This window comes from Microtus oregoni, unplaced genomic scaffold (assembly GCF_018167655.1).
Source record: "Microtus oregoni isolate MIOR12 unplaced genomic scaffold, Mior012 000053F_ref0000044, whole genome shotgun sequence".
Classification (NCBI taxonomy): Eukaryota; Metazoa; Chordata; class Mammalia; order Rodentia; family Cricetidae; genus Microtus; species Microtus oregoni.
Window position 1 is genome coordinate 2,381,880 of NW_024543829.1, and position 16,099 is coordinate 2,397,978.

Consider the following 16,099-nt stretch of genomic DNA (forward strand, 5'->3'; position numbering starts at 1 on the left):
TTACCTGCAGCGGAATGCGGTGCATCTGCAACAAATAATGAAGGAATTCTGCTTTCCCCAAATTACCCACTCAACTATGAGAACAACCATGAATGCATTTACAGTCTCCAGGTTCAAGCAGGAAAGGGCATCAATATTTCAGCCAGAACCTTTCACTTGGCACAAGGAGATGTTCTGAAGGTAAGTGGACGACTGTGCTGCCCTTTGACCACGTTTTATACTTTTCTAAAAATGTTTACATTCATTTGTACACTTAATAAAATGTAAATTCATTCAACCTTTCATGAATACCAGTCCTATTGTTACTTTAATTGAAGCGATATTTGCCTCCAGAGATTTTTTGTGGTAAGAAATCATAAATGTTATGATATTTAAATATTTGTTTCACTATAATAAAAATAAGGAAACTTTATTGCAAAGTATCACATTCAATAAATGTTACATATTTTTTTTAAAAAACTAACTTATGAATGACCACTTCATTAGGAAAAATCAAAATAGTAACTTGATTTATATGATAAGATCAGCTATTTTTGAAAATGATGGCTTTGATACCTATTCTTTATTTGTATGTTAAGAACTTTCTAAATAATAATACAAATTACTTTTGTGTATATATAAACTGAAAAAAAATCAATGTTCTATTTAGAAAACAATACTTAAATCATAATATTTGGTGTTAAATTGTTTGCATAAAAATACTGAAATAGTGAAATATCTTGTTACAGAATATATTTATAATACATGTTTTCCAAGTGAATATTTAAATTGTTACTGATTTGCTTTTTGTAATACAAATGTTTTGCTATATATGGATTATAAGAATATATACTATGTCTGCAAAATTAAATTGAAACAGCTGAAAAATATTCATATTTTTATCCTCAACATTTTTTAAGCGATACAGGTATTTGAAAATATTTCCATTTTTACAATTTCGAAGCAAAACTACATTTCCCACATTGAAAGCAGCAGAAGGATTTGCTAAACCTATGAATATTAACTTATTGGTCATTTCTTTTATAAAAACTACTTCCTTTATTAATATTAGGTAATTTCCAATGTGTAAGATGTATATAGATTTATGAGAAAAGCTTTGAAGTTCAATAATATATCTAATACTTAGTTTAATTAGGACTAATAAATGCACTCCTGTTTTCTGTATGCCAGAAATTCACTGTCTCAAACCTTCCAGCTCCAATTCATTGTTCAGATTTTCCTGTTTAAATGATTTACATTTCCTGGCAGGCAGGATAGCTCAAATTACTATCAGCACTCATGAGGCCATCAGTCAGATTCTCAGCACCTCAAATAAATAAATAATACTTGCACTCTGTGTTTGCAGGTGATTATTGTAGGCTAACAGCGAAATATACTAATGCAGAAATGAGGTAGTACTCCATTGTGTAAAAATACCACATTTTCCTTATCCATTCTTCAGTTGATGGGGCATTTAGATTGTTTCCATGTTCTGGCTATGACAAACAATGTTGCTATGAACATAGCTGACCACACTTCCTAAATATAACCCCAGACACTGAGAAAAACAATTAATAAATGGGACCTCCTGAAACTGAAAAGCTTCTATAAAGCAAAAGACACAGTCAACAAGACAAAATGACAGCCTACAGAATGGAAAAAGATCTTCACAAACTCTACATCACACAGTGGTCTGATCTCCAAAATATACAAAGAACTCAAGAAATGTTGGTCATCAAAGAACAAATATGCCAATAAATCTTTTAAGGTCAATGACTGTATCTTCTTCAATCACTTTGATATTATTTGTTTTTACAAATCATTTTTATCTTTTGAGAATTTCAGGAAAAGTATTTTGATCATATTTGCTTCCTTTCTTTAATTTTTACCCATTCCATTCTGTGGAGAAGGGTTGAGGCAGGGTTTCTCATTATAGTGCTGGCTGTCCTGGAGCTCACTCTGTAGTTCAGGCTGGCGTCAAATTCAGAGATCCCTTCTCCTCTGCTTCCAGAGCACTGGGATTAAAGGTGTGAGCTACCACTGCCTGGGCAACCATGAAATTCTCTCACCACTGCTGCTATTCCTCAGAGACTCCAGCATGGGGATAAGACTAGTGATGACATTTGCCCCTAGCAGCTTGCAGAGAATCCTTTCAGTACTATGATAACTAACTAGGGAGTAGATAGAAAAGATTTTGACTTAGAAATGTCTTATAAAAAATGTATATGGTGTCTTCCGTAACAGGATCTTACCAATAAGCTCTGACAGGTGAGCAAGAGTAATGACAATACCCTGTATTGCTTCAGGATGTCTCTGAAATACCTTTGACCAGTTGACATCTCGCAAACCTGGCAGTGGACTTTTTTAATCTGACTGGTTACAACTTAGAGAGTAGCATTATTCTCTATGAAGAGTAGCTTAGGTTTGCTAGAATGAGGAAGGGGAAGTAAGAGCGAAGAACAGATTGAGGAAACCAATAACTAATACTAGGATATCTGAAAAAGAAAACCACAGAAAACATACTATTATGTTTCATATAAATTTCATGAAATTATGTACATTGTATAATTACATATATCGTATTCATATTGCATGTACACAAATTGCATATAATATGTACTATATATGTATGTATATACATGGTTATATACACAGACACAAACATACATTAATTTATTTATTTAGACAATATCTCTCTCTCATTGACCCTTTAGATCAGCTATTAGTAGACTGTCTAGGCAAGAAGCTACAAGCTTTAATTTTTTCACCACAGCCTAGCACTGGGGATTAAGGTATATGACCATTCTAGGTCCTCGTTCTTAGATGTCAAATATCTTAGCAACAACTGACATCTCTTCAACCCTTATTAGGAACATCATTTTAGATATAAGTAGAACAGTTATCTACTGCCTTTATTACCAATACTGTATGGTTTTCAAATTCTAATTATTTTATGAATGAGAGTTGGGGAGTATCATGAGGACTTTCTGTAAAATATACAGATGATTATTAAATATAGTTATTAATTAAATGTAGCTATAAAATTGCATTACAAATTAGATTGTGATAAAATTACAATTTAAAACTTATGGTTGCCGGGCGGTGGTGGCGCACGCCTTTAATCCCAGCACTCGGGAGGCAGAGGCAGGTGGATCTCTGTGAGTTCGAGGCCAGCCTGGTCTACAGAGCTAGTTCCAGGACAGGAACCAAGAGCTACAGAGAAACCCTGTCTTGAAAAAAAAAACAAAAACAAAAAAAAAACTTATGGTTAACTTAATTTTAAAAGAAAAATGATAAATATAATATGTACTTCCCTAATAACAACTAGTGTTCTTAAAGTATTGCATAAAAATTTGAAGAGTATTCCTTGAGAACAAGCTGCTTAAAGAAGTCTTGACAAGATTGGCAAAAATTCATGTGGATTCATGCAAGCTGAAGTTTCACACTGAAAGGAATTCATTCACTGGTACTTTGTGAAAATGTAGATTTGAGATAACTTCTAAATTTTTCATAAAGGTTAGATTCAACCAAAATGATGTTGCGAGTCCCTCTGTCTCAATCTTGTGCAAAAGAAGAAACCTGGTCTTAACAAATCAGTATTTCGGTTATTTTGACCAATCTGATCTGAATCTTCTTAGTTTTCATTTCTTCCAATATATATTGCTTTCAATAGACCTACTCTACTTCTTGGAACAGAGTATTCCTGAGACTAGCATAGAAATGGAACACTGTTATGACTGCTAAAATAAACCCTTAAGATAATTTGCCCTTGACAAGGTTATTGTGCTTACAATCTCATAGCAAATATTCTCTGTAATAGTGTCTTTTCCCAAAACCATATTCAAATGACATCACTTTGATATTGGCCATAGAACAGTAATTTTACAGAAAATTGCATGCATTACCCACCACAAAATCTGGCCACGCTTGTTGTTTCCTTAATCAAGCAGCCTTGACTGTTGATGAATATACTGTATCTTGGGCATTATATCATAAATAGCTTCACATGTCTCGGAAATATCTTTACTTGTTTTAAGACTGCACTAAGTTTGGTAATATCATTCCTCATTTTTCTTATCAAATAATAAGGTTTCAATAAAACCATGTTCTATTTTAACACTGTCCTCTTGTTAGCAATATAATATATATATATATATATCACTCATATCTATTAGAGAATATTATATATATGTACATATATAAATATTTCCTAACTGTGACCAATTTTCAGTTGTAATCAAAATTTACCTATAGAAAGATTTGTCAAAAACAATAAAAGTGTTCTAGAAGAATAAATGTTGCATGTCATTTGTACTAATGAATATTGCATATTTTATTACTTTTGCAAAGTGTATGCTATAATCCTATGAAATCAGATATAAGAAATGAGAGCCCAGCACCAAATTGGAAAAGATACTGGTAGTCTTACTTGGTTGTTTGTTTTTTTGAAAGAGATGAGGGGTCCGGAGTGTCTTATGTTTGCCTAGACTTGCTTTGAATGTTTGAATTCAAATGTTCCCTCCTGTTCCAACCACCTGAATAACTTGAACTACAAGCATGTCCCATCACTCCTAGATAACATCTGGTTTTGCAAATAAAATATTATTGGAAAAAAGCCATGTTCACTCATTTTCATATTACCTGCCATTTTTGCTGCAAAAAGAAGACCAAACAAGAGGTACTAAGGACACTGAGGGCCCAACAGGCCTTAAATATTTATCTACTCCTCTCCTCAAAAGTTTGTCAGACTTTTTAAAATGACAGGAATCACTTTTAAATAATTAAATTTCATACCTGGATATTCAAATTTCATTTTATAAAGTTCTCAGGCCATTTTCTTTCTACCATCTGATTCTATATTGCTAAATCAACAGTGACTTGAGGGGGCTTGTGACTGCTCATTACTCTCAGTTGAAGCTAAGATTATTTTCCCCAAAAATATTTGTTCTTTTTCAAATATAACATTGTAAAATATGTTTTGAAAAAAAAAGTGTCATAAAGTTTTTCTGCTTAAAGGAAGCTATGTTTCTTGCTTAAAATTAAAAAAAACTAGTATATGATATAGTTAATACTAATAAAACATATTTCTGTATTGTGACATCCAATAATGGGCTAAATTTTAATAAAGTTCTTCATTCTAAAATGATGTCTTTGGATTTTTATAAAGTTATGTACATATCTAACACAGAGTTGACGTTGTGGTGGGTTAGTTGGTTATCAATTATGTACAAAAATAATGAAAATATACAAAGTAAAGGCTGGTGCTGTCTATTATTCTATTATTAAGTCTTTCTTTTTCAGTACTAGTGCAACCTTAGGACACAGTACTAGGGTAATTTGAGAATAAATTGAAAGCAAATCTCAAGAAATATTTTTTTTTATTTCTTCAATTAAGACTATTAGTTGTTTTATTCGGTTTATTGGCTTTACTTTTTGAGAGAGGGTCATAGAGCCCAGCCTGGCCTTCAACTTCTGATCATTTTATCCCCACTGCCCAAGTGTAATTGTTCAGTTTTTATTTACTATTTATTTGGAACATCTGACAAATTGAGAGTTCAGACACACGACCAAGATTTAATTTAATCTAAAAAAAAACTTTATGTTTAAAAACAGTATCTTTGGTAACAATTAAATTATACATTGCTTAGAAGCAGGGGTTATTAATGGAAAATATCTGTGACTACCTTAACAGTATTTTCACAAATAAGATCCACAGAACTATTGAGCAAGATGGTTTGATTGTGAATACATAGTAGTAAACAACGGACTTATAGCTATGTAGTTCATAGCATCATTAAAGTAATACATTCAGAAGACAAAATGTTGAACACTGAAAACTCACAGAGATAGTTATGTTTTACAGTAAGCACTATGTCTTTAGTCCTGGTGATTAGTGTCCTTAAGAAATGAAAAGTTGAGCTGTACAGAATCAAAAAACCAAACAAAATTAATTTCTGAATAAATTTCAATATTTGATTTAGTTTTGGTTAAGATAGATAAACTTCTGCTGGTAAGTATAATAGAAAATTATTTCTATGAATTGTATTCTCCTGGGGAGGGTCCAAATTGTCTCCTGATAATTTCATAATCTCTGTCCACACAGCCTTCCATATAATACTAATGAACTGTAGGAAAATACAAGCTTTTTGTTACTGACAGAAATAGAAACCACTGTTACTTATTCACAGTTATTCAGCCCTGCTGAGTTGAATTTTCATATCTTCTTCCTCATTTTCTCTTTCTTATTCCTTATGTCCCCTTCTGTGGAATTTAAAATGTAAATAAACCTTAAGAGCGGACAGGGGGCATGGAATGTTATAGAGTGCATCCGTCACAGATGCAGAGAGCAGAAAGGTCCTTCCTACAGCAGAATTCTGAATTTCTGTGTAGGAAAACCTTAGATTAATGTGGTTAAAAAAGAATTTCATATGAATCCAGTCAATTTTGAAAAGCTCCATTTGTAAAGGATGTAAATTAAAACTTGCCTTTGTTTTCTTTGCAGTCTTCAAGGTTAGGTTAGCAGCAAGAATATTTAAAACCTAAAAATGGGTGGATGATGCATACATTTATTCCAGTGCTCAATAGGCAAGGGCAGACCTAATCTCCACAGTGATTTTCCAGGTAGCCACCATCTCAACAAAACAAACAAACAAACAAAAACAAAATCCACATCAAAACTTAAATGATTAAAAAATTAGAACTTCAGGAAGCTAGAAATAAATAAATTTGTTCTTTAATAAATTTAGTAGCTGAGATAAAGACCAGGCTTTAGTTAACACAGTTAACTTGTTTAAATTTGAAGGACTACATTACAGAGACTAGTTAAATTTGAAGATAATTTTCCAATTAGTGAAGAATCTTTTGAGTGTAAATGCTGTAACCTCTTTGTCAGAAAAAGGCTTTTAATAGTTTCACCAATGATTTTAAATTTCAAAATGTCAGTAAAAATATGAAAAGACCCTAGTCACTGCAGAAAACCTAGTTGTTAGTAACAGAATTTCATTGGAAGATGGACCACAATACAAAGGAAAGATGCAGCCACAAGTCCTATAAGAAAAAATGAAGAGTGTGAAAAGTAAAACATTCCAGGTCGAGGAAAAAAAAAAAAAAAACAGAAAATTTAAATTTAAAGAACCCAAATCTTCCAAGCCCCTTTAAGGTATGAAGCAAGTCTTGAGTCTGCAGATTACCAAGGTGCTGTAAACAAGGCCACAGTGAGACTACCAAACCAGACCACTCAATGGGCTGACAGATTTTTCCTTCTGGACCTCAGGCTGCCAAGGCTCTCTCCTGAGGGACTGAGAGAGCAACAACATGGAAGGAAAACTGGCAAACTTCAATTGACAGCAGGACGGGTCTTTAAGCTGATTCAGGTGGTTCATAGTGACTGAGAACTAGATGCCCTTACCCAGAGTAGTTGAATTTGGGGCTAATTAAAGGATGTTCTCAGTAAATAAAAACTGCCTTAGGAGATGTGCTTCTCTGATAAATAGAAAGCTACCTTTAGACCTGTTTATGCAAAAACATTCCTTCTGTTTACCCAACCGAAATCCTTTGTTTATCGCTGTCACCTACCCTAATATTTGTGCTTGACCTAAAACTCAAACTATTTTTTTTCTGAATCAGATAAACAAAGAAAACTTTACTTTTTAGTATTACCATAACCTTAATTTTAAAACCTAGTAAATGATAAGTATCAAATTAAAATTGTGTAAGTATTTTTGAAATTATATGATATATTACAAAGGTGTAATAGTAAATATTCTATTGCTATGATTATAAACTGTGACCAAAGCAAATTATAGAAGAGTCTATTTGGCACATACTTTCTAAGGATAAGTAATGGAAGGGAGCATGACAGTAGGCAGACATGACATTGGAGCAATGTCTGGTAGCTCATACCATGAGACCTTGAGACAGAATCGTGAGTCACAGAGATGAGGTAGGGAAACTCTGAACACTGTGAGTCATTTTAAAACTCAAAGCCCACCCCCAATGACATAAATACTACAAAAAGGACACACCTACGAATTCTTCCCCCAACAGTTCTACCAGTATTGGCCATTCTCATCGGAACTATTGCATAACGTTATTTCTTAAATCCAGCATAGCACAAGACAATACACCATACAGATAGACACATCTAATAAGATATCACATTGTGATCATATTTTCATAATCATAGCTCAGAGAAAAGCAAAGAGGAATGTAATATGGTAAACCTTCAAGAGCATGAAGGAAGAATGTGAAACTTATCAATTTTGTCACAAATCTATCTTGTTTACTTAATATTCATAATCACTAAGGACACTTTCAAATTTTTATCTTTATTTTATTCTTTCATGCTACTTTTACATTTTTGATTCTTAAGACTAATACAGAAATACTATATGTAAATATTCTACCTATGAACTATATGCCCTTTGTTTGATGTATATGTTTTTCCACACAGGGTTTCTCTATATAACCCTGGGTGTCCTAGAACTAGCTAGGTAGACCAGACTAGCCTACAACTCAAAAAGTTGCTTGTCTCTTTTCCAGGGAAGTCAGATAAAAAGTGTGTGCCATCATTGGCTTAATATTTTTAAAATCTCAAAAGTGAAACAAATCAACAAAAAGAATAAAATTACAAAAACTGTGCTGAAGTAATTATACTTTTACTAGTTTTGTTCTAAGAAAAGTGTGTTTGATTAACTGAGAAAGTAGCAAAACAAAGAAACAAAAAAAAATAAACAAAATGACTATGAACCAACTTTGTAAACTACTTTTAAATTAGGTGCTTTAAACCTTAAATTATATGTCATTTAATGTGTTGCTATCTTAGAAACCAATTTACAGAGTAGTTTAAGCGTTTCTTGGAGTTTCTTAGAGTTTGCTAATTTTTTAACTTAAGAATTATACAAAAAAAAAGAATTATCCATGTGTATTCTAAATTTCTGATTTTTGAAACTCATTTATTTGGTTGTTCTTCACTAATATCCAGGTAAAGACAATGCAGATAATCCCTGCTCTTCATAGATATACATACATACTTGGGAATTGGGCACTTTGACCACATTAGTATTTTAATTTATCTTGCAGATTTATGATGGAAAAGACAAAACAACACATCTCTTAGGTGCCTTTACGGGTGCATCTATGAGAGGACTGACACTCAGTAGCACATCGAATCAGCTTTGGCTAGAGTTTAACTCTGACTCTGAAGGGACAGATGAAGGCTTCCAACTTGTCTACACCAGTAAGTATTTTTTAAAAAATAAATTGTCAACACTTATATTTATTCCTAATTGTTGCTTCTGGGGTTAATAATGTCAATAATTCTGTATTTCTACATGAAGTTTAACATAGTTTTCTTCTGTATGAAAATAACTTTGTTACTATTCTCCATCTATTTCTTTTTCATCTATCTATTTGTGTATAGTTTATTTTTTGATGTGGGATGTCTTTCTGTATATGTGCTGTTTTTACTAGATAGTGAATAAAACTGTTTCGGCCAATGGGTTAGCAGAGTAAAGCCAGGTGGGAAATTCGAACAGAGATATATAGAGAGAGTAGGTTGGGTCAAGGAGATGCCATGTAGCTGCTCAAGAAGAGATAACAAACTACCAGTCTCATGGTAAATGTGAAATAATAGAAATGGGTAATTTAAGATATAAGAGCTAGCTAGAAATAAGCTTGAGCTGTTGGCCAAACAGTATTGTAATTAATACAGTCTGTGTGATTATTTGGGTCTGGATGGCCAGGAAACCCAGGAACAGTATCCACTTATAATTTTTCACCTAATCCACGTCACTTAGACCTTTTTTTCTTTCATTTTCCCTCTGCCCACCCCCCCCCCCACACTCTTTTTAAGGAATGATCTAATTTCCCTGAGCATCAGTTGAACTATTGAACTACAAAATACATTTCAAACCTTTCCCCACTGATGTTTACTTATCCTAAACCTCTGAGTCAGAGATAGTGAATATATTAATGCTTTGAAAAATGTACAACTTCTATAATATTTGTCAATTGCTTTCTTTTAAAAATTCATTGCAAACAAATTTTGCATAGAACTACAAAACAATTTCTTTTTAATATATCATTGTGAATTTCAGTTGAATTATACCTTTTACATCTACATGGGAAATTAAGATGTAGTCTGAATATTGACTTAATAAAACAGTTTGATACCTGAATAAGTTTCAAATGGGAAACATATTAAATATAAAAGAAAAAGTTGTTTAGAAGTGAGGCTGGAGAAATGGCTCACAGTTAAGAACACTTGCTCCTCTTACAAAGGACCCAGGTTGAATTCCCAACACCAACATTCTGGTTAACCACAATCTGTAACTACTGTTCCAGCGGATCTGATGCCTACTTCTGACCTCCTTGAAAACTGTACCATAGCATCGCATGCAGGCAAAACACCTATACAAATAATATGAAAATAAATAAATCCCTTAATTGTTTGGAAGCAATAAACAATTTGTGAATTTAAAAAAAAATGTACTTAAAAAGTTAAATATATAAGAAAAGTGGAAGACTTTGCTTTGATGATTAAATCTTTATATCTAATAATGTCTAAAATCAGTTTCACACAGTCATTTGGTATGCATGTATCCTTTACAGTTATTGTAAATTGTTTCTGAAGTCTAATGCATTATTCACACAAAGATAATAAAAATAGGAGAAGGTAATGTGACTATCAAAGCTCTCGTGAGGCTTCATAAACACGGTAGTAATAAAGACATAGGTCATAATTCACAGAAATAATGGTATGATATATTCCTAGCAAAGGTAATAGGATACAAAAACATTACTAGAAGAACATCGCAAAATTATTCAAGCAGACATTACACCCGGATTATTCTCAGATGCTCATTTCATCTCACTATTTTTCTTTGACCAGAAAAAGAGCATGTTTATACCTTTATCTGTTAATAGTCACTTTTTATCCCATTATTGGTTTTGTTTATTTAGGGATACTACTTAGACTATTTGGACTTTAAGTATCATTATATTTGGCTTAGACAAATGATCAATATGTTTTTAAAGGACACACAATGCATTTTACTTAACTTGTTCAAATAATAAATTCACACTCACTTAAACTAGCAAATCAACTTTTAACTTCAAGTAATGGAAAACTAATTCTGGTTTAAACTAAAAAGCTAGGGTTTCTTTATATCATATAAGAATGCATGAAGAACGAGATCTACATTGAAGTGTTCAACATGATCAACCACAATTTTTGTTTCATCCTAACCAATGCATATCGTCTTTGGAGACTTATTTGTGTCTTCCAATATGTTGTTACAAGGTCACAGTATAGCTACCACTTGGAACTCCTCAAGGTTGGAGGACATGAGAAGCAGCATTAGTAGTCACATATGACTCTTTTACTAGAATTGAAACTTCCTTGGGAGGCCTGGAAGAAATTTGTCTACCTTTAATCTCAAAATCAAAAATTTAATAATTTATTATTAAATAATTCTGAATTAGCCTCACACCATCATAGTATGCCAGAATTAAAATTGACCTTCATTAGTAAGGGAGGACATAAATATATAATATTATGTGCAGCAATCATAGATAATTCTTTTTAAAAAGTGAAAAAAAAAGAAATCAAGGATTTCTGGGATTCCTAAGTGCCTAGAATGAAAGATTTTGGCACAGCCATTAATAGTTTTTAATATGCAATATTAAAATGGCAGTGAAATTGTCTTACTAATTTAAAGCTATAAATTATATATATACACATATATATGTATAGATAGATAGATAGATAGATAGATAGATAGATAGATAGACAGACAGACATATTTAGTGAGAATTCTTCATGACACATGAGATTTTTGGAAGAATGTACCATTCCATGGCTGTATCTGCATATTCTTCATGACTTAGAATGGTCAAAAATTGGTCATTTATTTTGGGAGACTCTCTTTCCCCAGTAAGTTTTTCTATCAACTGTACTTTGCTTCTTGAATGCAAAAGCATTCATGTGTCAAACTCGGTGCAGCCAGAATTGCCATTAGCAAGTTCAATCACTATCCCATTCCTCCTGCTTCCAGAATCTACCTTTTTCATTGTATTACATTCTCTTCAAAGTAATGACTGCCAATTACTCTTGTTCTCCCTCAGCAAGAACCTCTTTCTCTAATTTAGTAGTTCTCAAACTCACACTGTGACCTTTTAATAGAGTTCTTCATGTTATAGTGACCCCAAGCATAAAATTATTTTGTTACTACTTCATAATTGTAATTTTATTGTTGTTATAAATTGTAATGTAAATATCTGATGTGCAGAACTTATATTTGACCCTGTGGAGGGTTATGAGCCACATGCTGAGATCCACTGCTCTAAATGAAGGTTGAGAAGCAAAGAGGCAAACTGGCAGGTGTTTCGGACAAAACAGTTCAATGGTTGGCATGTCTCTCGGGAGCAATCTATGAAGGCATAGCTGAGTTTCATATAGTGTATACAGATATGGTTCAGGAGAAGTACCATTTCTTTATAAAGTTTAAAGATTAGACCAGAAGGTAAGCTCATTAATTTCTTCTCCAGGAAACATTAGTCACTTAGGGCTTGAGAAGTTGAATTCTTTCTTTGTTTTGCAAAGTATTATCAGACATCAACTCTGTTCTAGTTAGTATCATCATGTTTGATGAACTCATCTAACTTCCATCCTTAAAAGTAAGCTTCATTAAAAAGTCTTTTAGGTCTTTCATTTGTAGTTATTTTTATTCAGTAAAAATGATACATGTGTGTTTTTTTTATAATGATTCGTAGCATTTTGGTGGATTGTGTTTTTGTCAAGAACTGACTTGGTAGATGTCCAGTGTTTACAGTCATTAAATGATACGACTCGGTTAAATGATCTTTTGCCATTTCCTCTTCTCATTTTATTTGCTAAAATTTCTACTGCAGAAATGTTTATTATCCCAAGGGAAAACTTCAAATATATTTGGATTCACTTAGCCTTCCAGTTTTGTTGCTTGAAATGATTCAATAATGCCCAGAAAACATAACCATTCCAAATGTCAGGTTCTCATTAGAGACAGGCAAGGGCTAATTTTTAATGCCTTTGCTTGTATACTAGCTTTATGAATGTACTACAAATTATTCTATTTAGATTCTGTAATTTAGTTACAAACATGTTATTGGCGATGCTATCCATGAAAAATAATCAGATGACCTATCAACTTTAACTTTATTCTTAGTGCATAATTTACTTAATGCAAATGTGAGTAGAAAATAAGTAAATTACCTAGAAGAGCAAGAACGTTCCATATGGTTACATGTCCTCAAAACCACTGAGCAGGCACATTTGGCATTTCCTTCATTCTTTAAATGCTGAAATTAAGCAGGCAATGAAGGAAGTACTGACTAAAGGTGTATTATATAATACAAAGTTCTCCAAGAGAGATTTCAAAGAAATATCTCTCGTTTGTAATTAGCATAAAATGCAATAGTTTTTTTTTTTGGCTAGAGTAAAAAAGGAGTGATTACTATTTCCACAATTTGATATTACAAAAGCTTTGTATGTTAACTTTAAATACCTAGCAATCTGTACATTGTATAAACTTTAATTTCTGACATGTTTGAGATCTACCAATAAGTAGAATTTAGAATAGTTTAGAAGAACATTCTATTCAAGAAGAGCTGCTTTTTGGGAATAGAAATAAAAATTAAAAGAAGATATTCAAGCGAAAATCTGTCAAGTCAATTATACCTTTCTCTTCTAAAAACTTTCTTGAAATTTAAAGGGAGCCTGGCAGCCACCTTTCCTAGAACTTCTTGCTAGCAAACAATGTCTTTGAGTTCTGCCAGTTAGCATCAATCCTTGGAAAAGTGAGAAATGTGATCAATGAAGTTATTATTCCAACAATTATTATAAGCCCAAATGTGCTGATGGCAGGCGGCTCTCTATTTCACATGTCCTGAACTCCCAACTTGTTAAAAGGCAGGAATTACTTTTCACCTTGTACTGCCTTCACTCTTCAGCATCCGATTGACTGACTCTCATCCACTCACTCACAACAACTGACTGACTCGAATTTTCTTGATCAGGTACTATTAGTCAAAAGCCAACAACAACAAAATACTCTAGACTTAAAAATTCAATGAATAAACCGGAGACATGTTAGAATAAGTCATATGTGTATCAAAAAGAAAAAGTATACTGTCTGAAACCTGGCAAACAACAAATATATGGGCAAATGACATCATTACAGAGAAGGAAAATTAGAGAAAAATAAACTTAAGAAATGAAAATTGTATTAGTACAGATTCACATAGTAGATAAAAATTTTAAAGCTGCAGAACAGTAAATGTTAAAAATAATTTCAAGATAGTGAAATGCAAATATGTTAGGAACTATCAATTGAAAAGGTCAGGTAGGAAAAGAATTTGGCAATATAAAGTTTAGTTTTTGAAGGTTGTGAGCATATCAATTATATACTTTAGTGAAATACCCACATTCTGATGGTTAGAAAAATTAAAGTCAATGGATTTGAGAATGAGGCATGAAGCATTTGTGATCTATGAAAGACACAGTTACCATTAAGAGCAGCTACTAGTATCATGCCTGGCAGACGAAAATTTAGGAAAGTCTCTCAGTAACTAGTTTTTAAAGAAGAATTTTCTGGGTAGAAATTCAGACCATCATCAATAAAAACATACCTCCTGAAATCAATTGAAAATGAAGAATCATAATAGGTTTGTTTAAAAACTTGAGTAGATTTGAAGTTGTAAGGAAATCTGTGTTTGGTATTATTTTCAAGATATGACCATAGTCACATGGACTATATAGTTTATTTAGGGATGAATGTACATGTTTCTTATTAGGTTACTGAGTGCTAAGATGGACTGTAATTTCATTGTCCAAAATTCTCTCCTTATTCCCCCTACATTCTTTATTATTACAGAACAAATACGGGCATCACAACTCATGAGTATGAAGGTGAAATATTTCTCTTTGATTAATTGGGGGGGGGAACTTTACAATCTTCTTATTTGAATATGAACTACACTATAAATGGATTTATAGCTCAGTAGTAGAGTTATTGTTTGACATATTTTATATCCCTAGAACCATGAAAAATAAATTGTAAATTAAACATGAGAAAATTAAATATAAGATTTAAAAATTTGCATTTGTGAAATAAACAAATACATAAAAGAATTCTAAAACAGGGCAATGCTTCAGGTTCAATAGCCTAAATGGCAATTATAACAAATTATTAAAGGTTTTATTTATATTTAATTTTTTTCTTATACTGTATTTTCTTATATTTTATTGCTGAGACATAATTTATCCCCTCCTTTTGTTCCCTCAGCCCTCTTATATTCCCTTTCTTACTTCCTTTCAAATTTATGGCTTCTTTTTACATTAATTATTGTTGCATGCATATTTATATGTACATACGTATTCCTAAATATAACCTCCTCCATCTGTATACTGCTATTTATATGTGCATTTTCAGGGATGATTTCTCATCGTCTATAGTTCTTTTTGAAGGGTAGATGTCTTGTGATATTTCCTCGGTCCATGTTGAAATTTCTGTCATTGTTTTCCGTGTTCAGCTCACATGTAGTCAACCATTTTGCTGAGACTTCCTAGGTGTAGAGTCCGACATCGTTAGGAGACACAAACTCCCAGATCCAGGATTTCTTACAATCTTCCACCTCCACTTCCACTCTATTCTCTGAGCCTCGGGTGTGGGGCGTGGCTTGTCGATGAATTCATTAGGACTAGGCTCCACAGCTTTGCATTCTGTATTGGTTCTGACCTTCTGTGATGGCCCCCATCTGTTATAAAACGAAATTTTCCTAATGAAAAGTGAGGACGAGACTTACCTGTAAGTATAAGGCCGAATATTTAGAATGCAGTTAGTGATTCAATCTGTTTAGTAAAGTGATGGTTGTTGGTTCTACAAGATCTCTGGCTTCACTAGCCCTGGGTAGCTAGCTAGATTTCTAATACCAGGCATGATTTCCCCGTTCTTGAGTGAGTACGAAGTCCAACTAGCCAAATGTTTCTTACCACCAAGGTATGCTTGCCACTGATTCACCCTTTGGGTTATCGTGTCATGCTGTTCCTTGTCGTGGTTCGTAGGCATAAGAACCAGGTGGG

The 16,099-nt window shown here is 32.8% G+C and overlaps 1 protein-coding gene across 2 annotated transcripts in view; it reads left to right on the forward strand.

Annotated features, from left to right (window-relative positions):
- The window catches only part of Csmd3 (CUB and Sushi multiple domains 3), a 976,611-nt gene that overhangs the window by 682,052 nt on the left and 278,460 nt on the right, over nt 1–16,099 (forward strand). For both annotated transcript variants that reach the window (XM_041637611.1, XM_041637612.1), the window contains 2 exons: nt 11–180; nt 9,061–9,217. In XM_041637611.1, the coding sequence (XP_041493545.1) occupies nt 11–180; nt 9,061–9,217 (327 nt within the window). The remainder of the gene's footprint in view (nt 1–10; nt 181–9,060; nt 9,218–16,099) is intronic.